This window comes from Pongo pygmaeus, chromosome 1, assembly GCF_028885625.2.
Source record: "Pongo pygmaeus isolate AG05252 chromosome 1, NHGRI_mPonPyg2-v2.0_pri, whole genome shotgun sequence".
NCBI classification, from domain to species: domain Eukaryota; kingdom Metazoa; phylum Chordata; class Mammalia; order Primates; family Hominidae; genus Pongo; species Pongo pygmaeus.
Genome location: NC_072373.2, coordinates 166,259,715 through 166,286,778, shown reverse-complemented (window position 1 = coordinate 166,286,778; position 27,064 = coordinate 166,259,715). Strand labels below are relative to the sequence as shown.

Here is a 27,064-nt window from a genome sequence, read left to right as displayed (position 1 = left end):
GTTATGTCTTTCAGCTCCTTCCCCCATCCCCCATATGGCACAGTTGAAGATTCTCTGTCTCTGCTCTCAGTCTTCCTGGATTTGATGACGATCCCCCTCCCAACCATGACAAGCTGATTGGGCAGCTGCCTTCACATCTCTGCCTCAGGTTCATCAATCATAAAATGAAGATAATAAAGGTACCTACCTTATAGACTGTTGACGGTTGAGAAGATCTCTGAGAACAAGCAGAGTCTTTTGGACTTTGACAAAACCTAGGCACCTTTTCCTTCCTTTTTTTTTCTTTTTCTTTTTTTTCCTGCAGATCTCACCATATAAAAATACAAATAATAGCACAAATTTTGATATATTATGAATTTTTCTTCAGCAAAGTAATGGATTCATCACATATATAATAATTATGCTGATTACAAAGTAATTACATGGTTAAAAAATGATTTCGTACTGCAATATAGGTAGTGTGACTGGGTAATTGAGCAGGGGTTTAAGGTTGCAGGATTGTGCCATCTTCTTTCTTTGTGACTATATTGATAATTCTCTTTAGAGATTACATCAGAAATCCAAATTTGAGGTCACTGAGGACTAGAAGATCCTTGTAGACATTGAGCATAGTACTTTCCAGTCCTGACTATCCCATAAAGGATGAAGAAAACTCCAAATTTTCTCTCTCCTCAGTAAGTCAGCTGAGTCCCTAGTGTGGAGAGGCCCCCTCCTTCAGGACTCCAGATGTGGGGCAATTGTGAGCCTAGGGCTAGAGCATGGCTCAGGCTGACTGATCTCCTTGCACTACTGGAGAATGTAGCCTGCCTGTCCTTTTAAGTTACAGCAGACTCTTACTTTTCCAAACAGGCGCCTTTGGTTAAGGCGATTTACCTGGCTATGGGCTTCTCCACTGAGGCACTAGGGAGAGGAAAGAAACAGGGCTAAGAGCCTTCACCAAACAACATCTAAAGTAACACTGAAAACCAACAGTCTCAAAGCCATCAGCATCTTTGACTCTTTTCCCACCACCCTCCAAATGATCACAAGTGGAGGCCTTCTTTTACCATAGGAAGAAAGTGTGCCCCTTCTCTGTGATTGAACCTGGCTGCTTGGAAATTCCTTGAGTGTCTCTCAAAGCTCGGCCTCTGAGGATACATACCACATCTTATGGCTATATACAGCAGAACATGCAGCTCAGTGAGAAGTCAGCATGTATTTCCTTTTGAGCCACCTCTAAAGTCTGCCTCTATCTTAGAACTTCTGTGATTTTGGCAAAGCCACTTCCCTACCAGGGGCCTCACTTGCTTCATCTGAAAAATGAGGAGATTGTATGACATAATGTTTTAAAAAATTGTTTAAAAATTGGAGAATTTTCCACAGTACCTGTAAACACAACAATATATAGAATAGATAAAAGTAGAGTTGTTCCTTTTGAAGGAGGGTCTATAGAGCCTGTACTCTTGTCCTCTGGAACCCCAGATCCTCTTATGTTCCTCTATAAATTGCTCCAAAAAATCCTGTGGATCCAAAGAATATAGTTTGATAAATACGTCCTGGGCCTTGAGTGCCCACCCAGTTATAACACTCTAGGACTCAGTGAGTAGTCAAGAAAGGCGCTGGGGTAGCCACTTGCTTCTCTTGCGTTCAGCCTTTGCAGCTACTGGGCTGGCCGCTGGTCTTGTGAGTAAGCGCATGCCTGTGTAACCTCATGCATCACTGAATCGGGGATACGGGATGTGGCATGGCTGGGAGCTTCTTGGAAGGGCTTCCACATCCTGTGAACGTTGGGTCTCTACCTGCCAACTGCTGAGATGAACCAGTAATCCTTTCAGAGAGCACAGGCTTTTATCAATAAGGAGGATTCAAGGCTTATTTTTTCCTTCCTTCCAAATAACACTCCCACTGTTGAGGCTTAAATACCAAAACCTTATGGTTTGCAGAATCAGTGCCAAAAAGTCAATCCTCCGAGAAACTGCAAAGATAATAGCTCCTATTGATCAAATCGGGAGGAGACTAGCTTTTGAGGTTTGCCCTCCTGAAAGAGGTCGAGAAAGATAAGGGCTGGAGTTTTCTAAAACATGCTTGGTTTGCTCAAATTGGATGAAGCCATATAAAAACACTTATGTTCTTAGAGAACTGGTGACCAATTCAGGAAAACCTCACAAAATGAAAAGATTGGCTTGGATTAGTGAGGCATGTGAAATGCAGTGTCTTTCTAAGAGCATGGTAAATGTGTTATTTCAAATACAGACAGTGACTTAGTAGCTAACCAAGTACATCCATGCAGAGGATGGCCACTGTCTGCCTTACTAGACAAAGGAGAGGTATGAAAGCCCTTGAGTCTCTATGCTGGACACTGTACAGGAGCCTTTTGGTCCATTATTTAACCATTACCTCAGTCCTTTGAGATGGCTTTTATTGCTCCCATTTTATGGATGAGAAAATAGAAACTAAATGATGTTCAGTAACTTTCTCATGATCACAAAATTAATAAGTGTCAGACAGTAGTATTAAAATCTAGGTGTGTATTTCCATTAAATATTCTACTGTCCTCTAAATGGCGCATACACATTTGCTATTACCATAATGCTTTTGTTGAAGAGAGGCGGCCAGGCTGGTGGTAAATATATTTGGAAATGTCTCATGCTTTTGCCAGTGGTGAGGCGAATAGGAATCCATCAGTGGAGATCCTACAGGGTCAAAACTTGTGGCCATGTCTCTCTCTGAAGCCACTGGTGGCCGTGGAATTGATGGAGTTCAACTGAGATGTGCTTGATTTTTCTCACTTAATCTTCAGTTTTCCTTTCAGTGAAGAAAAAAAGCTTATTAAACATCACTTTGTGAGGGGAGATGATTAATATTCAACTTTCTACATAAAATAATCAGCCTTTATTTTTAAAAAATATGGACTTGGAAGATATTATTTTTCAGGGAAGTTATTCATATTTTAAAATATTTTATCTGTTTTTATTATCATTTTATCTGAGAAGCTGAACACATGGTTATCTAAAGGAATGGATCTTGAGGCTGAGAACAAAATTCCCCAGAATCAGCACAATCACTTAATGAGCTTGCGAATTGAAATTATCTTTGCTACAGCCCAAGAACTGAGTGGTAATTAGCGTCCAGGGACACGTGGGGAACAATTTCACTGTTAGCAGTGCCAAGAATCTATTCATTTGTCATCAGTCCCAAATTATATTCAATCAGCAATTCAACTCAGCTTGGAAAAACCAAGTGACATATAGCTAACTGTCTATAAAATTAACACTGTAAAATGAAACCTATATTTCTGGCTGTGAGCAGCAGTAAGATGAAGCTATGAAAATATTGCATGTAAATGCTGTCAAGCTTCATCTTAATCCCACCACTTTCCAACCTATGCTTCCTTCCCTGAAAGGCCGCCTTGGCTGCCAACCTTCTATTCCCAAGCTCCCTGAAGTCTGGGTGTTGGAGTGTTTGATGAGCCTTTTCATAGGTGAACCACAGCAGTCCATACTACTGCAAACAAGGGCTGTCATTATTGAAAGAGCCAAAGTGGGTGGCAGCAGCATGGGGCTCAGAGTGGAGTTGGGGTTGGAGTCATATGTGGAGGGCCCTGAAATGTAGACAATTAGCTCTTCCTGGGGAAAGCACCTGCACGAAATACCCATTCTCCAAACAAGGGGTTGATAACAGAAGCACTGCTTTCCACCGTGGCTTTGTATTAAGCATTTCTCCTACTTGGGTAAAATTTTCTTTTTGTTTTCATATTTTGGAATTAAGATCCCTGCCATACTGCCTATCTGACATCTGGTCCCCTTAAAAGAGTCTATGCTATTTTTGGCTCAGGATGTTGGAGGAAACCAGGGCCATTGTAGGTGGGGAGGGTATGTGTTGTTTGTCTACTTCTTTCCCACCTGCCTCTAGGACTGGGAAAGAGGTAAGCCAAGGAGGTCTGCACAAACCAAACAATCCTTTTGTCTCTGCTGTGGCAGGGAGATAAACTAGAAGTATACCTTTGCAAGGTCTCGGTGGGTCAACATCCTGTTCTTATTCAAGCTTAGTCAGTGACGATGACATGTGGCCATTAGGCAGACAGTCACCATCAGTAAATATGGAAATACAAAAAATGTGCTTATCTCTGTGAAAAGGTGAGGCCAGAGGTAAGGTGAAATAAAAAGCCAGGTTTCACAGGCTTGAGTACTGGTCAGCATGGGCTGCCAGAAGGTGTGGAGTGCTAGAGTCAAAGAGACCTCGATTTGAATTGCAGTTCTTCCACTTAATAAAGTTCATCCTGCATTCTATCTCAGATCAATTTTTAGTGGCTACCTAGAGCACTGTGCTTAAAGGACTCTACGACAGATCCCAGACTTAACAGGCAAACAGAGCCATAATTGATTAAAGGTGCCTACACTGGATTGAAGTAGGAGGGATTGATAACTTGTATGCCTTTTAGCTAATGACCCTGGGTCCTCTAAGGTCCTGTCCAGCCCTAATATTCTCTAATAATGTTCTGAGTGTGTGTGTGTGTGTATGTGTGTGTGTGTGTGTGTGTGTCTGTGTGTGTAGACATAGCCTAAGGGGAGGTTAGTATAGCCCCATTACAATACATTAGTAGCATGGCTTAAATTTTCAAAAAACAAGAACAACAACAAACATTATTTGTATATTACAGTCTATTATTAAAGAGTTTTAACAGCCCATAAGTACTTCTAACAGTCCATAAGTACTTCATAGTGTATTATGTCGTTCAGATTATTGATGTGTATGTTTGCTTTAATTCATGATGGCTTTGAAAATTATCTTTTAAGTTATTTACCACAAATGACTCTCTATATTCAAATACTTAGCTTTCATTTGTCTTGACCTAAAGTTCCAATGTAGAGAAACACATTTCTCTGTTCACAGAAATGGTAACAATTCCAAACACGACCAGTGAAATTAGTTACAGGAGCAATGTTGTTCTTCCATAGGAAGGCTATTAAATTTATTAGTCTAAGACTGGTCTTTCAACAAGAAAAGGAGTTTATGTTTGACTATGTGTGGTCATTTCTGCAGATTTGTTTTCTTGTTAATGTAGTATTTTAGGGGTGAGGTGTATTTTGCCCGTGTTCTTTTTTTTTTTTTTTTTTTGCAATTTCCATTTTTATTTTAGATTCAGAGGGTACATGTACAGGCTTGTTATGAGAGTATATTGCATGATCCTGAGGTTTGGGCTTCCATTGATCCCATCACCCAGATAGTGAACATACTACCCAATAGGTAGTTTTTCAACCCTTGCCCCACTCCCTCTATCCTTTTGTAATTCCAGTGCCTATTGCTCCTATCCATGGTACCCATGATTTTGCTCCCACTTATAAGTGAGAACACATGATATTTGGTTTTCTGCTTCTCTGTTAATTCACTTAGGCTAATGGCCTCCATCTGCATCCATGTTGCTACAAAGGACATGATTTCATTATTTTTATGGCTACATAGTAGTCCATGGTATATATGTACCACATTCTCTTTATCAGTCCTCTGTTGATGGGCACCTAGGTTGATTCCATGTCTTCGCTATTATGAATAGTGCTGTGATGAACGTATGAGTGCAGGTGTCTTTTTGGTAGAATAATTTATTTTCTTTGGGGTATATATCTTGTAAAGTGATTGCTGAGTTGAATGGTAGTTCTATTTTTAGCTCTTTGAGAAATCTCCAAACTGTTTTCCACAGTGGCGGAACTAATTTACATTCCCCCAACAGTGTATTAGCATTCCGTTTTCTCTGCATCCTTGCCAGCATCTGTTATTTTTTGACTTTTTTTTTTTTTTTTTTGAGATGGAGTCTCGCTATGTCAGCCAGGCTGGATTTCAGTGGCACCATCTCAGCTTGCTGCAACCTCCGCCTCCTGGGTTCAAGCGATTCTTCTGCCTCAGCCTCCTGAGTAGCTGGGATTACATGTGCATGCCACCATGCAGAGCTAATTTTTGTATTTTTAGTAGAGACAGGGTTTCACCATGTTGGTCAGGCTGGTCTCGAACTCCTGACCTTGTGATCCACCTGCCTCGGCCTCCCAAAGTGCTGGGATTACAGGCGTGAGCCACCGTGCCCTGCATGACTTTTTAATAATAGCCATTCTGACTGGTATGAGATGGCATCTCATTGTGGTTTTGATTTGCATTTCTCTGATGGTAAGTGATGTTGAGAGGGTTAATGTAATATTTTACATTTTAATTTTCAAGCCAGTGTTTTGAAGTAAAAATCTTCAAATCTGGCCCATAGATTGTTCATTTGGATGGCATCTAAAATGCAGGCGCCTCTACTGGCATCTAGAGCCACCATTCCAGTCTAATAAGCTATGGGATTGCCGTGGTCTCTCTCCAAAGGCAGGCCCTTTGGAAATCTCTAATGCTTCTAACAGCCTATAAGTTACTATATTTAATATTGCCCTTGTCTTTCTCCCTTCCCTTCTTTTTCTTTTCAGAAACAGAGCTGTCAGTCAGTGCTGAATTAATGCCTACCTCATCATGGAACATTTCGAGTGAACTCAACAAAGGTACACAGTGGGGGCACACAGGGGAGGCGAGGAAAGAGGCGTGAAACTCTGTTTTTAATCCTGGCATGACCTTCTTTGAAATCAACTGTTTTTCAGATCACTGCAAGGAGGTGGGGGCCAAAATAAATCCCCAGCTTACTTTGTGATCATTTAACATTAGATTACTTGGGATTCTATTATTTGTGGAGAGTTTCTTTCCCCTCCTCATTCCTTTTTCTTCTTCCTCTAAAATGTTCCACATGGTAAAAATGCTTCAAGATGTGAAATAGGGTCGTTTCTGACCTTTCTGACACTACATCTAGTGGATCTTATTTAGGGGATTTGATTCAGCCCAAGCCAGGATTGATCAGAGCTGTTTGCTCGGTGACCTTTCACGATGAGCATTTGATGTGCTTGCAGGGTTCAGGACCGAGTATCTGGAATGTTTGTAATTGCCTGTGCATAAGGATGGCAGCTTCCTTTGTGCACGTGGGGAACAGATTTTTGCTAGGAGATTGTTGTTTAGCATTAATTAAGCCCCACCATATGTTAAGCATTGGGTATTTTATAAAGACCCTATGTCCTGGAGTGGTACATCAGGACACATTCAAAACCCCTGCAGTCTGGCTCAATCTACCTTTCTAGCCTTAGTTATCTTTATTCCCCTTTATGCATTTCCAGCCAAATTTTGATTTCTTCTTATACATCCTGTGCTTTTCTGCCTCTCTGCTTTCATCTTTTCACCTGGATTGCCTTTCCTTCTTTGCCAATACCCATTCTCCCCCTTTTGCAAGGCAACAAATTACTTCGCCTTCAAGACCAAGCATAAAATTTACATTATCCAGTCTTGTCTAATCCCTCCAGCTGGAAGTGGCCTTTCCCTCTTTGAAACTCCCATAGCTCTCTTCTCTGTTCTTCTCTTCACATTTTCTATATGATATTATGGTGATTTGTATACTTATCTCACCCTTAAGCTTAGAAGTTCCTTGTAGGTAGGGTTTCTATCTTACTTTTTTTTTTTTTTTTTTTTTGGTCTCCATCACAAAATCTAGCACAAACTCTTATTTGTAGGAAATTCTCAATAAATGTGTGTGGAATGATGAGTCACATCTTACCTGGTGAGAAGCCATAGCCATACGTATGTGTGCAAATACATTCAGCAAACTTACTGAGTTTCTACTTTAGTTCAGGCATGATTCAAAGTTCTGAGATTACAGTGGTAAAGGGAGCTCAAAAGTCATTGTCATAAATGGTCTTTTATGATTAGCTCTCTATTGTCTACTGATATAGTTTGGTTGTGTCCCCACCCAAATCTCATCTTGAATTGTAGTTCCCATAATCCCCACGTGTTGTGAGAGGGACCAGGTGGAGATAATTGAATCATGAGGGTGGTTTCCCCCATCCTGTTCTCATAATAATGAGTTAGTTCTCATGAGATCTGATGGTTTTATAAGGGGCTTCCTCCTTCGCTGGGCATTCATTCTCTGCCCTGCCGCCCTGTGAAGAGGTACCTTCTGCCATGATTGTAAGTTTCCTGAGACCTCCCCAGCCACGTAGAACTGTGAGTCAATTAAACCTCTTTGCTTTATAAATTACCCAGTCTTGGGCAGTTCTTTATAGCAGCATGAGAACAAACTAATACATCCACTAATACATTCACTGTAAGTTGTATTTCCTCTCTGAGAAGAGATAAGTTTATTTTATAAAACAGCAATGAGTGAAGTTATTTTGCTGGTTATACTTTACTAGGCACTTTAGGATGGTGGAATGAAGTGAGATGTCTTTTTCACCTTAAATCAAAGGACATTTAGAATATTTTTTCTATTGCCAAATTTGACCTGACATTATTTTTCTATTAAATATTAAATCAGGCACTCCATGTTACTCCTCTCCACCTCCAGCACCAACCACAATGCCTAGAAAGCAGATTTTCAACAAATATTTATAGAATATGTTTAATGGAAAAGAAGAAATAAAAGACCCTGAACATTAACTTAGTACCTGTTCTGTGCCAGGCACTGTGCTGGGTGCTTTTATCTGAACTTATTCTGCAAGTTCCTTATGGTGCCAACAGAAAAATTATATCATGCACACTGCATGTTATTGATCAGATTCCAGTTATGGCAATAGAAAAGCATCAATGTGTGCTAAGAAAGGCAGCAGAGCCAGCAGTCTAGAACCCAGCCTGCCAGACTTGGAATTTCTACCAGACCAGCACTGTAATTAGTAGTAGTTGCCCATCAAGAAAGAAGTAGTGTCAATAGTATGAACCTGCTGGCTGAAGGGAAGGATAAAGGCAGGCCCCAGACTCCTTTGTTTGTTCAACACAGACTTCCAGAGAGTATGGATGGCTTTCTGGAGGTGCGAGGATGCTTGGCATCATCTTTCTCTAGAAGGTAATTAGTGTATATTCTTTAATTTCCATTTTGAATGAGAGAGGAAGATCATTTGTTGATCAAAACCTTATTGATTCCTACTCTGGTCTAGGAACTCTATGAAAATTAGGATATAAAGATAAACCAGGCAAAGGCCCCTGTCCTCCATGAACTCAGAGACTATTTGGAAAGACTGATAGCTAAATGCATAATCAAAGCCTTCTGGTCAATTTGGTAGATTGAGCTTTCAAGAGACACTTCTTCCAATCACAGAGAGATACTAGTGAAATATACAATGAGGAAAATAATCCATTGCCCCGCTGGTACACAAAGAGGTGAAATCCCTAGGCTGCAGAAATGAAGAACAAGTTCAATACCAGAACAATGATCTTTGAGGAGGAATTAAGCAAAAGAGTCCATGATAATTTGAAAACTGTGTACTCCCTAGGGCCTGGAGTTTTAGTATCCCACGAGGATAAGAGTTGGAGCCACAGGAAACAAACTCCCTGCATTAGGATATGAATGAAGAATGACTGGCCTAAGTATGAAATAAGGAAAATTCTGCTGAGGATGTGATACAGAAACCTATGAAACACCTTGGGCCATTGGGATCACCCAGGAGAAATCAAAACCTCAGCCTGTACTCCATGTGGGAATGGGGTTGGGGTTCTTCTCAGGTATTGCACAAGCCACAAACCAAGAAGGTAACATAAAAACTTGGCCTGGAATTGATTAAACTAGGAGACACTGACAGCAGCAAACCTAAAACCAGCTCTTAAAATGTCTCAACATCCGCATGCATGAAGGTTTTCCACCAAAGACAAAATTTTAAAAATGAAAACCACAAAACAACAATGGCAAACTCCTGCTGATGTTGAGCTTACTTTAAAAAATTATAATGCCGACAAGAGAGGGGAAGAAAGCCACCATTAGTAAGGGTTAGCAGACAAAACACATGGAAAAGTTCATACCTTAGAAGCTAAACACAGTGGGCCTTCCGCACTTTAGTGTTCATTCATACAAGTGACATACTTCTTAGCTTGGCAACACAAGATTCTCCATGGTATTACTCCTACTGACGCTTCTTATCTTACCTCCAGTCCCCATACTCAATATTCAATTTATTTCAATAACCTGTCTCCGATTCCCTAAACATACCATTCTCTTTCCAGCCTTTGTTCATGCAGCTTCCTCTGACTGGGTTTGTTCTTCATTCGGCTAACTCCTCTTTTACTTAAGCACATCTTGAACATTCCCTCCCTCCCCATTTCCCCACAGTGCCCCTAATGGACATACTTCTGAATAACACAGGCAGTATTCCTTCCTTGTTGGAACCTCCTGGAGGAAGAGACAGATGATTAACAAATCCTTCCATTAACCCCTTTGACCATGCCATCAACAGTGCTCCAAATTATGGGGTACCGTATTAGCCTATGTCTATCTTGATCAGAATCCTTACCTCGGTGTGTTGAAATTATCTATTTCGTGCCTGCCTCTTTAAAGTCAGGGTTTGCCTTATCTATTGCCTAACACCATGCAGTAGGTAACATGTAGTAGGAAACAAGGCATTAAATTATTTGGGTTCAAATCCCAGTTATGGTGTGTAAATGCCTACCAGGCGTGAGGCACTTGCTAAGCAGGTTGCACGCATCATTTGAATTCACACCACCCTTTGCAATAGAACAGATAGGCAACTGAGGCTCATTTGGGCTAAAGGATTTGATGGAGGGGAAGTGCCAGGATTCCCACCAAGGCCTCAGGGCCAGGTCCAAGGACCATGTCCGTGTGACAACTGAGTGCATTCATATCCCCTCCTCTTGTGGGACAAGTTCCCTCACGTGGAGAAGCAGTAAAATACAGTCCATCTCTTGGTGGGCTTTTATGCCTTCCTCTTCACCCAGCTGCCCTGTTGCACCTGTCAGTCCTACTGCGGCTCCCCAGCCACACTCAGGTCCCAGTGTTCTGTTAAATGAGTCCAGTCACTGGCATTAACCAGTTACCTGTCTATCCTTTCCAACAGGAAATGAAATTTAAAAGAGACAAGGCCACTCTGGAAGAGCCGCTGAAAGCTACTATTGATGGGTCATGGGGGTAATTTCTGAAACAACTGCTTCAGAACCAAATACCGCCTAAAATAAATGGATCTACAGGGGCTCAACCTCAGCTTCCCCATGAGAGTGTTGGGGTGGGTGTGATAAGGGCCTCTTTCCCCTTCTACCATACTCAGTCACAAAAGGTTTCAGAGGTTCTCTTTAGAAAGCCAAATGTTTCTTTTGGAGAAGGGGCTGGAAATTGCTCCCATAGGCAGCAGAAAGGGAGGGAACCTACTACTTAAAAAAAAAAAAATACTGAGGCCTGTTTCCAACTGCAAATAGTTCTCTGTGCTGACAGACTATATATATACACATATATATATGTGTATATATATATATTTGTCCTGGTTTGCCTTTTCAAATGGCTTTCTTTACCAGGTTGGAGCTTTAGCAGGGAAGTGTGCAGTATGGGTCTTATAAACATGGGCCCTAAAGTTACTATGACTCTGAGCTTCCTTTTGCTCACCTGTGGATGGAGGTATATGTATCTATTACTGTATTAATCCATTTTCATGCTACAGATAAAGACATACCCGAGACTGGGAAGAAAAAGGGGTTTAATCGACTTACATTCCCACATGGCTGAGGAGGCCTCACAATCATGGCAGAAGGCAAGGAGGAACAAGTCAAGTCCTACGTGGATGGTGGCAGGCAAAGAGAGAGCTTGTGCAGAGAAACTCCTGTTTTTAAAACCATCAGATCTCATGAGATTCATTCACTATCACGAGAACAACACAAGAAAGACCTGCCCCCATAATTCAATCAGCTCCCACCAGGTTCCTCCCATGTCACATAGGAATTGTGGGAGACACAATTTAAGATGAGATTTGGGTTGAGACACAGGCAAACCATATCAATTACCTAAGGTGGTTTTCCTAGCCAACTAGCATGTCTGTGGGTTTCATGCCCATGTTATGATAGGATAGCTGCTTGCTCAGTCACAACAGACGGATACATCCTAGACTCAGCCCCCTGGCCTGCCTCTTCCCTTGAAGCTTCACCATCAAGGCCTATGACCAGATTCTCTAGCTCAGGAGTGGTTGCTCCCTCTTGTCCCCACTCTGTTACTTGATTTGTCCTTGGCACATGGTCTATTTAAATGGTATTGACTGGCCTATAGCTTAGAGCTTGATACTTAGCTAGTCAGAATGGGGTGACTGAGTCATTTTCTTGTGCTTAAATTGTATATATTTGGAGCTATGGGTTGAAGGTGGTATTGTAAGGATAGACTGGATCTTGCCTTGGCTCTTGGCAGGTGGCGAGCTGATAAACAGTCTTCCTAGGACTGGGGTGTCTGAGAGCTTATCCATCCTTGTGTTCCATCTTCAAAACTGGTAGCTGGTTGGGGTCGTAAGCAACATCTTTCTAATATTGATAGCACCATTTTCTTTAAAGGTTGTCACCTTGCCATTATCAACTACTAAAACACTTAGAGCCTCTCTAACCTCATATGGAAAATAGAGGAGTGATATGTACTTGAAAGGGCTGGTGTATGAATTAAATAAAATATAAATCTCATCACAGTCTCTAGCATATATAGGTGCTCACTACTGGTAGTTCTCTTGATCGCCCCCTCTCCACCAACTCCCTTCTCTTTCCCAAGGGGAGGGCAGTATGATTTGAGGAAACAGCACTTTAACAAGGAAGCTAGGTTCTAGTTCCAGCTCAGCTCCATCACCAGGTCAATGACCTATTTAAGCTCTGGGCCTCGGGGTTTTCACCTGTTGAAAGGGAGGCATCAATCCTTGTTCTGGCTGCATTGCCCATTTTGAGACTCCAATGCTGTGTGACCCAGTAGAGTAGCCACTACCCACCTGTGTCTATTGAGAATGTGAAATGTGGACAGTCCAAAGTGAGGGGTAGCATCAGTGTAAAACACACTGCATCTCAAGGCCTTAATATAAAAAAGAAAATATCTTACTAATAATTTTTACATTGATTACATGTTGAAATGATATTTTCATATATTGAATTAGTAAAATACATTAAAATTAATTTATAGTACCTGATCCCTTTTAATGTGGCTAGCAGACAGTTTAAAATTACACTTCTCACTTACATTTGTGGTTCACAGTTTATTTATATTAGATAATGCTGCTCTCAGGAAACAATCGCTGGAACCTTAGGTAAATGTAACCTGTGTTTCCTCCTTGCAGCATAAAGAAATGCTCTCATATCCATTCCAGCTTCAAAATTCTAGGAACTACTTTTTATAAAAAGAAATGTTTCTAAACACTGATTTTGTGTGTGTGTGTGTGTGTGTGTGTGTGTGTATAATGCTTTATGTACCCTAGAACTTAAAATATAATAAAAAAATTATATATAAAAATATATATATATAAAGATTTTATGTGTAAGGGATTATCATTACTGGTATAGTCTGATCATTATTATAACTAGATTACAAATTGACCACTAATATGATTAGAGACAAGCAATATCTGGAGTAATTTCTCATCTGTGGAGAAAAATATTGTGGGTTAAAAGCCGAAAAACACATAGGGATTATTTTTTTTTTCTTTTGAGACAAGATCTTATTCTGTTGCCCAGGCTGGAGTCCAGTGATGTGATCATGGCTCACTGCAGCCTCCATCTCTGAGGCTCAAGTGATCCTCCTACTTCAGCCTCCCAAGTCGCTGGGACCACAGGTGCACCTCACCATGTCCAGCTAATTTTTGTATTTAGAGACAGGGGGGTCTCACCATGTTTCCCAGGCTTGTCTTGAACTTTTAGGCTCAAGCAATCTGCCCCCTCGGCCATCCAAAGTGCTGGGATTACAAGCATGCGCCACCACACTCAGCCAGGAACACCTTCCTGATAGGAGAGCAGAGATTTGGATATATGCGGGGAGCTTCTTGCCTGCTGTATATCTCCTGTATCCCTTTGCTGGCAACCAGCTCTTATTCCCTTTGCTTACACCCAGCATAGAAGCATGCAACATGAAAATCAGTTCCCTTCAACCAAGCAGCTCTCTCTCTCTCTAAGACCAGTATTAATCCTCTTTGACAAGTCTATTCACTAAGGCATCGTCAAGATGAGGGATATGGAATTCTATCCGGAAATAGAGGGAAAATGACCCTTTATGGTCCATCTTGATTCTTCAAAACATGCTTAAAGGGGAGAGATTTGCCATCAGCCCCCCTGCCATCCAGCCATCAATGGAGCAGAAAGGGTCTTCCTCACCATGTAGGGGTCTTTCCAGCCGGTTATTCCAGCTCTTGACACCCAAGCCCTCCCATCATTCCTCATCTCCCCATCTGTGCTGTTAGGGGGGCATTCAGCCTAGAGGAACGAGGCCCTGGGGGTGCTCCGCAGATGGCTGTGTGAGCAGCATAGAACCCCACCTCCATCCTCCCAGCAACCGCTGCCGCAGCCCAGGCAGTTGAGCAACCGCACAAGCTTGGAAGTGTTTGTGCTCCTGTTTTTACCATTTAGAATGAGGAGAGAGCTCATCTACCTTATATCTTGAGTCTCAGATTCCTTACTCCCTTGGTACTATTTTCAGTAATTACTGGCTAAGACAAGGCACATTTCTGGACTCATAAATAATAAGGCAGTCACAGAGAAAGAGTGTCTGGCTTTTTCCCAGGCTGTTTTTTCCTTGCCTGTGTGTCTTTTAGTTTGAATTTAAGCCTATCTCCTCCTGTTGCACCCACTTCAAAAATGGCTTTAGAGTTTGGCCTCAAGGTACTTCCAGAAACCTATGGACTGGGGTCCTGCTCGCAGGGATCATGGAAGTCTTTCCTAGCCCTGGGCCCACAGCTTTGGTTAACCTTATCTAAAGACTTGCTGGGACTTTCAGACTTAAAAGGTCTGCTTGGTTAAAGGGAGGGGAAACAGAGATTATACAAAGTGCTTTACCATGGGGGCTCCTCCCTCAGTTTCCTGCTTCTCCTTCTCCACCTTTGCTTGTTGTGCTCTAAAACCAAACTGTTCATTGTTCCTCATCCTATTTCAAGCATCTGTGCAAACCTTACTATTTGCTCTGATGAGAACACCCTCCCCTAACCTTTTGTCATTGTTAAAGACCCAGCTCATACTTCACCACTTCCAAGAAGCCTTCCCTGACTCCACCTTCTCCCACTGGTGATCACACCTTGTTCCTCCACATGCCAGGTGATGCTTGTTTGCATGTATGTTCTTCCTCTTCTCCCCATTCTTCTTTCCTCATGCAAGAAATTTTATTGAAGATCTTCGTCATTTCAAGCAACGCCCTCATGTGTCTCCCATTCAAACAGAGGTTGACCAGGAAAAGCAGTACGGAGAGGGCTTTGAGACAGAAAAGAGCAGCATGTCAAGCTGTGAACTTCTTGAGATCAGAAGTCATGTCTTCTTTATGCATCCTTATCTCTCCAACATCTAGTGCAGTTGTTTGAATAAAGAGAGAAATGAATGAGTGGTGAAAATCAGAATATGGGAGCCAAAAGTACTTTAGCTGTCCTCAAGCTTTGGTGGGTGTTAGAATCACTTGAGAGACCCGGGTTCATTGAATCAGGCTAGATCCTATTCCCCTCCATTTTTACCACCTTCCAGGTGACTCTGATGCCCACTAAAGTTTGAGGACCAGTGATAGAGCAGTAATTCTTAACCTCAGCTGTAATTGGTATCACCTGGGGAATTTTAACAATTACTAATGCCTGGGTCTGTTCTCCTCCTCCCCTCATTCTTATTTTATTGATCTGGTGTATAGCCTGTGATTTGAGAGGTTTAAAAAGTCTCCAGGTGATTCTAGTGTGCAACAAAGTTTGAGAATCACTGCTTTAGAGTTCTTCTAGGCTAACCTGCCCTGTAGTTCGACTCTTCATAATATTCTAACAAGTGATTAATACAAGTATAGGTGCTTGGCACTTTGTCAATTTCTGTCCTCAATTTTCTGAGGTAATGTAGACAAGACCTGGGCTTGGAGTGAGAAGTCCTTGGTTTATATTTAAGCTCTGTGGCTAACTCCAGATTCTTGAATATTAAGATCTGGATTTTTTTCCCCTTCTGTAAAATGTGGAGAATACTAGCCTTCAAGGGCTGTTGTAAGTACAGAATGTAATGACATATGTGAGACAGCTGAGCGCAAGCCCCAGAACTCATAAAATAAATACAGAGAAGGGTGGATTGATAGTGATATTGATATATTTTTTAAATATCTGAATGTGTTGGCATAACTCCATCGCTTGTTCCTTGTGGACATCGGGAGTAACACCTCCCTTTCTCATGAGATAATACCAATTATTAATAGCTACCATCTATTGAGGGCTTATGATATGCCAAGAACCATGTTAAGTGATTTACATGGATTGTCACATTTAATCCTCATAATAACTCTGAGATACTGTGCCAGATTTACAGATGAAAAACTGAGCCTTAGAGAAAAATCGTATTTTGAATAGTGACATCCTGCCTAAAAAAGATGTGTCCATGTCCTAAACTCTGGTACCTGTGAATTTTTCTTTATTTGGAAAAGGGGTTTTGCACGTGTAATTAAATTAAGGATCTTGAGATGAGATTATCCGGCATTATCCCGAGAAGCCTAAATGCCTACAAGTGTCCTTATAAGACAGAGACAGAGGGAGTTTTTAGATGGACCCACAGTGGAGAACGCAATGTGAAAATGAAAGCGGAGATCACAGTGATGCAGCCACAAGCTCAAGAATGCCAGGGCCCTCAGAAACTAAGAGACAAGGAATGAATTCCACTCCAGGGCCCCCAGAAAGAGTGTGGCTTTGCTGGATTTTGTACTTCTAGCCTCCAGAAATGTGAAAGAATAAATTGCTGATGCTTTAAGCCACTAAGTTTGGGATAATTTGTTAAAGTAACATCAGGAAACTAAGAGAGTTAAGCAACTTGCCCTACGTCACAAAGCAGTGAACCCAGAATTCAAACCCATGTTCTTAATCAATATATTATATTGCCTTTAAGCTGAATTGAACTGTGTAATAAAATGTCTTAGATTTATTTATTCAACAAATGTTTATTCAGTGCCTACCATGGACAAGGCCTGTACTGGCTGAAGATACAAAAATGAAAAATGCAGAAACATTCTTCCCTTTGCATACTCTACAATTTAGTGGAAGAGAAAAACTTTAGACAAGTATTTTCACATACACGGAAATACTGAAAACCATTTAATTCCAGCAGTGATAGTGCTGCAAAGGAGATGAATGAAAAATATAAGACTTATCTTGGAATATAGGATCAGATCCATCCTAGGTAGGCCCAGCTAATGGCTGAGGTAGACGTCAGCTCTTCATTCCCTCTGGCCTGTTTACTGAGGGTTTGAGGGCTTACAGCTCCACTTTAGCCCTCCTGAGCTTGCAGAAGTTGGTCCACAAACAGATTACTTGGGGATAAAGACCCACAAAAGAAGAAAGGCAGTAAAGAATTCAGCAGACAGCGAGCTCTGCAACCCGTTGCAGACATTATTATGAGGCAGTGGAGTGTGTGAAAACTTCTTTTAGACAAACTTCGAAAATGTTGCGTTCCTGTACCAAGCAAGATTTCCTGTAGGGTCATGAGAAGCTCACTAATCATCTCTTTAGTTCCAAGCTATATTACTTCAGGGAAGTTTCTGTCAAGGCTTCATGCTTAAGTATCTCTTTGTCTGGGTTTATTCTGTCAAATGCTTATTTGCTTAAAAAAAAAAAAATGCCCCAAGCCTTAGCTGGTCTAGCGGCTTAGGAAGTTCAAATCCCCGCATACCTCAGAGGCCTCCTAGCCTCTGCCCCAATTGCTGCAAATAACTTATTTTCTGACCCTTTTCAGCAAATGATTTCATTATCTGTGGGCCCAAAGTCAGACCAAATGAACTCTGGCCGTTGGACTATGGTTGTATAGAATTAAAACTGACCTACAAGATTTTTCTATCCATGGTCTTTACTTGTCTTCTGAACTCAGAGACCTGAATTCTTCCCAAAGGTCCTTCCTAGGACTCTAATTTCAACCCCAATGTCCTCGATAGTTACATTCACTTATACATTCAACAGGTATTTATTGAGTGCCAGCCATGTGGCAGGCACTGTGCTGATACAGAGGTGAAAATACAAAATTCCTGTCTCATGAACCTCACTTTCTGGTGGAGTTAGCAAATCCCTGTGTGGGAAGTACTGTTATACCTGACACTTCCTGAGCACCATTTAATGTGCCATAAAAACTCTGCAAGGTAGATACTATTATGTCCATTTCACAGGCAGGAAAACAAGTTCAAGGTAAAGTGACGCAGCTAGTAAATGGCAGAGCCAGAATTCAAATCCAGGCTTTCCTGGCTACCAAGTCCATGTTCTCAGTGACTATTTATTTCTAAAATAATAATCTGTGTATATAGGGAGGAAAGAAGGAACGGGCTTAGAAGGCTTTTTGCTGGTAGGATATCCTTTCTGGAAGGGGATATTCTTGATTACCCTTAGGTGGTTTTTCTTATTTGTCTTTTTTCTTTGATTTTCATATTTTCTTTAATAAATATCCTATACTCTTGTAGTCAGATAAAAAATAAGTAGAAGACATAAAAATTGTAAAACTCATACTGAAAACAGGTATTCAAACAAATGCAGGTATGCACATATTCATAGCTGTATTACTCACAATAGCCAAAAGATGGAAGCAGCCTAAATGTCCATCAGTGGGATGACTGGTAAACAAAGAATGGTACAGACATACAATGGAATATTATTTGGCCATAAAAAGGAATGAAGTTCTGATACATGCCATAACATGGATAAATCTCAAAAACACTATGCTAAGTGAAAGAAGCCAGACCTGAAAGGTCACATGTATGATTTCATTCATGTGAAATATTCAGAAGAGGTAAATGCGTAGAGGCAGAAGTTGAATTGGTTGCCAGGGGCTGGCTAGAGTGGGAAAAGGGAGCAATCGCTTTATAGGTACACACTTTCCTTTTGGGCTGCCAGATCTGTTTTCCAATTAGATAGAAATGGTGGTTGTACAACATTGTCAGTATACTAAATGCCACTAAATTGTTCACTTTAAAACAGTTAATTTTATGTTAAGTGACTTTTGCCAAAGTAAAACAAAAATAAGAAAACTCTAAATAAACAAAACAGTCACATTGAAGAGCTTTGGTCTTGCTATTCTTCTGTACTGCCGGGTCTCTGAGGGCTACAAAAATGAATTTAACATTGCAACGCTAACTGTTTTTACTAGTGCTACAGCCCCATTTCCCCGTAAGAGCCCTGGCATGTCCACTAATAAGGTAACCCTAGGCCATTCACTAAACCTCTCTGGACTTCTGTGTCCTCAGTTGTCATACAAGGGTAAAAATGTCCACATGAAGTCATTCCAGATCCTAATATGATAATATTGTGCTTCGTAAAATGTAAATTGACTTGAATATGTGTTTCTTTATTTTTACATCAAGAAACAGTAGGTGATCTGAAATTATCTCTGCTTACCAAGCATCTGTGTTAAAAGAACTGTGAGCATAAGGGGTGAAATCTTGGTAAAGTGTCTATTTAGAGGCCATGCTTTCTGTTGATGTTGACATTGCTGTTTTTTGTTTGTGGGTGTTTTGTTTTTGTTTTTACTTTATAATAACATTTATTCATGTAAAAAGGAATGTTTGGGCTGGGGCTAGGAGAAATGTTGAGGTAATGGAAAACTCTAACAATGTGATCATCCATTGAAGACACGAGCTCAGGGAAAGCCTTTCTACTGGTGACAGGCATTTTTCTGCTAAGGATTCCCAATAGGAATCAAATACTGCTGAAGATAGTAGAATCAGACTTTTGTGCTGGATTGCAGGTAAACCCTGGGTAGACCTTGAGATACTGCCCTTGCAACGGTGCTGGGTAACAGAAGGATGCTAGCATCCTGCATCGAGTCAGAGGAGCTCACTGTAGCCCATCCCTCCAGTCCACCCAGACTAGCTAGACAGTGCCTTCTTAGCTCTCAGCAGCCCTCATCCTGCTGAGAGAGGAATTTGGAGACGACCTGGGGAAACCTTGAAAGACCACCTCAGAATCCAGCTAAACAGCTTGGGTCCTCTTTCCCAGGGTCAGTTGAGGCAGGAGACTAATAGCAGGAAGATAGATGGCTCCCAGCAGTTCAGCTCTTTTAAGGTAAGGTGGGCCTGATGTGTCACCTGTACCGTTTATTGCCCTTATCCTTAAATCATTTTCTTCCTTTAAAAACAAAACAAAACAAAACACTAGCTCTTGCAATATCTAAACATATTTATTTATTGTAGAAAATCTAGAAAATGAAATGAAGCCAAAATTATGTTACTGCTAACAAACAGGTGCTCTTTTAGTCTTTTTAATGCATATATTTTTACAGGTATATTTACTGAAATGGAATCATATTGAGCCATTCTATTTGTAAACAACATTTGTCCCTTAGAAACAAATTTGCAAACATCTTTCTGTGTCATTAAATATTTTTAACATCATTTTTATTGGCCATATTAAATGTTGATATGGTTTGGCTCTGTGTCCCCACCCAAATCTTATCTTGAATTGTAATCCAAATTGTAATCCCCACATGTCAAGGGAGGGACGTGGTAGGAGGTGATTGGATCATGGGCGCAGTTTTCCTCATGCTGTTCTTGTGATAGTGAGTGAGTTCTCACGAGATATGTTGGTTTAAAAGTGTGTGGCAGTTCCTCTCTCTCTTTCTCTCCTGTCACCTTGTAAAGAAAGTGCTTGCTTCTCCTTCACCTTCTGCCATGATTCTAAGTTTCCTAAGGTTTCCCCAGCCATGTGGAACTGTGAGTCAATTAAATCTCTTTTCTTTATAAATTATCCAGTCTCAGGTAATTCTTTATAGCAGTGTGAAAATGGACTAATACAAATGTGGGCTGGGCGCAGTGGTTCATACCTGTAATCCCAGCACTTTGAGAGGCTGAGGCAAATGGATCACCTAAGGTCAGGATTTCAAGACCAACCTGGCCAACATGGTGAAACCCTGTCTGTACTAAAAATACAAAAATTAGTAGGGCATGGTGGCATGCACCTGTAATCCCAGCTACTTGGGAGGCTGAGGCAGGAGAATCACTGGAACCTGGGAGACGGAGGTTGCAGTGAGCCGAGATTGCACCACTGCACTCCAGCCTGGGAGACAGAGTGAGACTCCGTCTCAAAAAACAAACAAACAAACAAACAAACAAAAAACAAATGTGTTCCATTGTAGAGGTATTCAGTAATTTACTGAACCTATTATCACCTATTGTTGAAAAGTTAGAATTATTCTAGCTTTGTGTTATAAATAGTAGGGTGATGAAAAATGCCTTAAAGGGCCCAGGACAGTATCTGGCCTCATGAAGGTACCTACTACACAGTGTTCTCTTAAATCTCTCTGCATATTTACATCCCTAGCAACACTGCAGGAGAATGTCCTATTCTACTACTTACCTTCACTCAAACTAAGTATTGTCATTTTCTTGGTTGTTGTCAATTTTAAAAGCAAAAAAATGGTATGTCATTGTTATTTTAAATTCCATTTCTTTGATAACTAAGGTTGAATTTTTTATGTTTAGTAGCCAGTTTATCTCTAACATATTCATTTCTTTTTCTCATTCTACTATTAAGATACTTATCTTTTGTTTGAAATCTGCATTATTTCTAGTTTAACTTTTATTTTTGTTTGCATGTATATTTTAACATGGAAAAATTTTATTTTTATGAAATTGAATCTATCAATCTTTGACTTTGGTGTCATGCTTAGAAAAGCCTTCCATTCTCCAAGATGATCAAAACAGTCACTTATATTTTCTTTAAGGTGTTATAAGTAATCACTTCCTTTTCAGTCTGAATCAAATTGAGCAATATTTCCAGCCCTAGGAAGGGCAGCAGATTAGTCTGGTGCCAGAGACAACTTTTCTCCACAACCTAGACTCAGGGAATCTCCAAGTTGAATGACCTCTAGGAGTCGTATAATGTGAGTTCCTGGCTGATACGTGATTCCCGTCTTCCAGAAGCCTGATAAGTGGTGGTTCCTCGCTTCTATACTACTGGTGGGAGTATAAACTAGTACAACCACTATGGAAAAAACGGCATGGAGATTCCTTAAAAAACTAAAAATAGAACTACCATTTGATCCAGCAATCCCATTACCCAGAGGAAAAGAAGTCATTATACAAAAAAGATACTTACACACACATGTTTATAGCAGCAGAATTTGCTATTGCAAAAAATGTGGTATCAGTCCAAATGCCCATCAGTCAATGAGTGGATAAAGAAATTGTAAGAGAGAGAGAGAGAGATATATGTATATATACACACACACACATATATACATATATATATATATATATACACATATACACATTCACATATATATATGATGGAATACTTCTCAGCCATAAAAAGGAATGAATTAATGACATTTGAAGTAGCCTGGATGGAAGTGGTTACTGTTATTCAAAGTGAAGTAACACAGGAATGGAAAACTAAACCTTGTCTGTTCTCACTCATAAGTGGGAGCTAAGCTATGAGGATGCAAAGGCATAAGAATGATACAATGGACTTTGGAGACTTGGGGGAAAGGGTGGGAGGTGGGTGAGGGATAAAAGACTACTAATTGGGTTCAATGTTTACTGCTCAGGTGATGGGTGCACCAAAATATCCCAAATCACCACTAAAGCACTTACTCATGTAACCAAATACCACCTGTTCTCCCAAAACCTATGGAAATAATTTTTTAAGTGGCGTTTCCTTCTAGCTCAACACTTTCTTAAGTGACATTACACAAGAATAACCTATTCTTCTTTTTGAGAAACTCTAAAATTAGGTAGGTCTTTCTTATGTTGAGCCAACTGGTCTTCATTCTCACTCTTCTGTGTTTTATTCCCTCTTCTGCTCAGAAAGTGGCTGGGAGCTGTTATCTGGACTTTGCAGTAAGATTGGCCTGAGTTTCTAATCTTATACTCAGTAGCTGTATGGCTTTGGGTAAATTACTTAATCACTTTGAGCTATAGTTTTATCATCTATAAAATGGGGGTTCAAAAATTACTATTATTACACATTCTAACTTTGAGACAGACAAAGCTAAATGCTGGAGCAAGTGGGCATCAATGCTATTTTATTTAGCAGTTATGTGTGGTCATTTTAGACTTGATTATGACTCAAGTTTTCCTTTAGTTCTTTGCTTCTAAAGCTGTATTCAAAGCAGTATCTTGTAGCATAATTTATGCTTAATAAAGAAAGCCAAAATATATCTGTACTAGTCCATTTTCACGCTGCTATAAAGAACTGCCCTGGGCTGGGTAATTTATAAAGAAAGGAGGTTTAATTGATTCACGGTTCCACATGGCTGGGGAGGCCTCAGAAAATTTACAATCATGGCTGAAGGGGAAGCAGGCATGTCTTACATGGCGGCATGTGAGAGAGAGTGCGTGAACGGGAAACTGTCAAACACTTATAAAACCATCAGATCTCATGAGAACTCCTTCATTATCAGGAGAACAGCATGGGGAACCTCTCCCTTGATCCAATCACCTGCCACTGGGTCCCTCCCTCAACACATGGGGATTATGGGGATTACAATTCCAGATGACATTTGGGTGGGGACCCCAACCATATCAATATCTCTAGATAAAATTGTGAATACTTTGAAAAGAAGCAAGAAGGATCAAAATCAGTGTCATATTAATACCAACAATCTGTTATGAAACTTATTGTTACATAGATGTGTCCTCATTAGTTCCAGTGTTGCTTTGAACTTTGGATAAAATGACAAATAGCCTTTCAGACCTTGTCTGTTTTTAGGTAGAGGACCTGGTATATGGACGCCTAAACCTCATGAGGTTGATTCGAGAATTACAGGAGATCATGCAGAGCTCTGATAGTGCATTTTCATTGTGATGTTATTGCCCACAGAATCTCTTCTTTCTCTGACTGAAGTTTCCATTCATTTCATTATCCCCTTCCTAGCTCGTTTTCCAGATCCTTCCCTCATAAAAGGTGGTCTCCTGGAGTGAGCACAAAATACTTTGTGCTGCCACTTCATTTTGCACTTTTTTTCTGCTAATTCATTTTATGCTTTTATTTCTCAACCTAAATTACCTGCTGCTCAGTAACATCAACTTATTAACTTTTAATCAATGGCAATTAACTAAATCTCCTGTGAGTTTCTTGCAGTTTTTAGCATTCACTTGCATCTCCCTTTTCTCATACTCAACTGTTTAATTCTCGTCTCTCATTGTGTAATCGGTGTTTTGTGTCCCAGCACTCACTAGAAGCTATTCCTATTATATTTCAACATGTTAGATTTGTCATATTATTTGATGCTATCATTTTGCATGCTCATAACATCCCAACTTTGTGTATGATATTAATTTAGTTCTTTTTTTTTTTTTTTTTGACAGAGTCTCACACTATTGCCAGGCTGGAGTGAAGTGGCTTGATCTCAGCTCACTGCAATCTCCGCCTCCCAGGTTCAAGTGATTCTCCTGCCTCAGCCTCCTGAGTATCTGGGATTACAGGCACCTGCCACCACATCCAGCCAATTTTTGTATTTTTAGTAGAGATGGGGTTTCACCATGTTGGCCAGGATGGTCTTGATCTCCTGACCTCATGATCTGCCTGCCTCGGCCTCCCAAAATGCTGGGATTACAGGTGTGAGCCACTGCGCCTGGCCTTAATTTAGTTCTTATCTAAGACGTTGATATGGCTGTTGGCAGGAAAAGGATGTAGACAGAGCCTCTATCATGATTATACCTTGTCTTGTTGCCAGTGTGGAGAACTGACTCTCTTCTCTTACAAATGCATATAGTTTAGATTTTTAAAAAAAATTCTTTTCACTGATTTCAGCATCTTCCTGTTTCTCTGAACTTTAAAGTCAGCATTCCCATTTTGCCACGTTAATTCACTCAACAAGCATTTGTTGAGCTATGTGCCAGTTACTGTGGTAGGTGCATAAATAAGTAATATGCATCTGTCCTCAAGATGCTCACAGTTTAGTGGAAGAAACAGATCAAATGAACTGGGCACATAATAGGTTTGGGGAAGTTTGGGTAAGACTTTGTGGAGGTGACATTTGAGTTGGGTATTACAGGATGCATGGGCATTTGCTAAATAGGAAGCAGATCAAGGACACATCTGGCCATGACCCACATCTCCTCTCTTTAGCCCACATGAATGCCAATATTGCATGCATATTTTCTCTCACAGTTGCTGCTGTTTTTCTGAAAGCAGCAACTTTCAGAAAAAGTTGTTTCTCATTCACAATTAGATTTTTGTTCTTGGCATTCTAGAAGATGCAATTGCCATCCAGAAATGCTAAGAAGAAAAAATATGCACCATTCTAAGAGGACTTAAAAAAATTTTTTTAGATACATAGTAGGTGTATATATTTATGGAGTTTTTGAGATATTTTGGCACAGGTGTGCAATGCATAGTAATCATATCATGGAAAATTGGTTATCTGTTCCCTTAAGCATTTATCCTTTGTGTTACAAATAATCCAGTTACACTCTTTTAGTTATTTAAAAATGTACAGTTAAATTATTATTGACTATAATACCCCTGTTTTACTATCAATACTAAGTCTTATTCATTGTTTTAAAAATATGGAACACTTCATGAATTCGCCTGTCATCTTTGCCCAGGGGCCATACTAATCTCTTTATTGTTCTGATTTTAGTATATGTGCTGCCAAAACAAGCCCTAGAGGAATTTTTAAGATGTATTCAGATCATTGAACATCCTATATCACTCTTATGTCTTGTTTCAGTACTAGTTTTATGATCAGTTTTATGACCTTCCACATGCTAGGTGGAAGGTACTTAACCTACCATCCTTCTATCAATAGTACCTGTGAATCATACCTGTGAATGGTACCTTACATATATTATCTCCTTCTACCATTAACAAAGAAGAAATCTGAGCTCAGAGAGGTTGAGTAACCTTAGGTCATGTAACTAATCAAGCAGCAAAACAGATTTGAACATTGGTTTCTCTGTCTCCTAAGCCTGACCATTTACGTTTTCTTATTCTACCCCATTGGTCAATATACCCTCCGACTCTCTTCCTTGGTCTTTACCCATTGATTCTCCTCTGTAATTGCCCTTCGTATTAGTCTGCTAGGGCTGCCATAACAAAGTACCACATACTGTGTGACTTAAACAACAGAAATGTATTGTATTACAGTTCTGGAGGCTGGAAAGTCCAAGATCAAGGTCCAGCAGGAATCAGTTTCTGGTGAGGGCTCTCTTTCTGCCTTACAGATGGCCACTGCCTTCTTGCTCTGCCCTTACATGGCAGAGAGAGACAGACTGATAGACAGAGAGGTCTCTTATATTTTTATGAGGCCACCAATCTTATCAGATTAGGTCCCCACCCTTATTATCTCATTAAACGTCATCTCCTAAAAGCCCTGTCTCCAAATACAGTCACATCAGGGTTAGGGCTTCAACCCTAACTCCAATATAAATTTTGGAGGAACACAGTTCAGTCCATTGTACCTTTCTTAAAACATCACATATATTTTCATTTCTCCATGGTTTTGCTTATGCTGTTTTCCCAGCATAAGCTTTCTGTCTTTTAAAATCTTTCCAATTATTCATTACCCAACTCAAATGTCATTTCCCATGAAGACTTCTCTGGTTTTCCAGTCAAATTTAGTTGCCCTTTCACCTACTCAATGATGTTTCTTTGACTGTATTTTGATTGAGCCCCTATTTTACCCAAACTACATTATATACTTAAGCTCCTTGAAGTTAGGGACTCTGCCTTAATATGTTCCCAGTTTGCTCCCAATTTTATTGGTACTCCATAACATTTATGACTTGAGTTTTTCATTAGCTCTAAAGAATGATGGAGGTGATTGGGTGGGTGTAGGCTAGATAAGAGAAATGCTTGTGCCCATCTCCAAGTGTTGGAAGTGATGCCTTACAGAAGACAGAAAAAATGTTGCTTGAGGGGTTTAGACTGAGACCACCAGGTAAAAGTTTCAAAGAAGCACATTTCTGCCCAGTTTATGGAAGAACTTTTTAATAAATAACAAAAAGGTGAAGGAAACTAACACTCATTGATGATCAGTTGCTAAACTGCTGCTTTACAATTTCCACTTCCACGTGGTCTTATAAAATAGTTCCCACCTTTTATAGATGAGAAAACCACATTTCCAAAAAGTCTAAAGATGTGATATAAGATCATGTAGACTACCTCCATCACTC

General features: G+C 40.3%; 1 protein-coding gene and 1 non-coding gene across 5 annotated transcripts in view; one reads left to right on the top strand and one right to left on the bottom strand.

The window, feature by feature from the left end:
* Positions 1 to 27,064, top strand: part of ROR1 (receptor tyrosine kinase like orphan receptor 1) — a 420,883-nt gene that overhangs the window by 241,071 nt on the left and 152,748 nt on the right. For 3 of the 4 annotated variants that reach the window (XM_054493632.2, XM_063654677.1, XM_063654686.1), the window contains exon 2: positions 6,429 to 6,500. The exons of the other annotated variant lie outside the window; for it this stretch is intronic. In XM_054493632.2, the coding sequence (XP_054349607.1) occupies positions 6,429 to 6,500 (72 nt within the window). The remainder of the gene's footprint in view (positions 1 to 6,428; positions 6,501 to 27,064) is intronic. 4 annotated transcript variants of the gene reach the window in all.
* Positions 25,451 to 25,554, bottom strand: LOC129023314 (U6 spliceosomal RNA). The gene has a single exon (XR_008496764.1). It is a non-coding gene; the product is annotated as a U6 spliceosomal RNA (small nuclear RNA).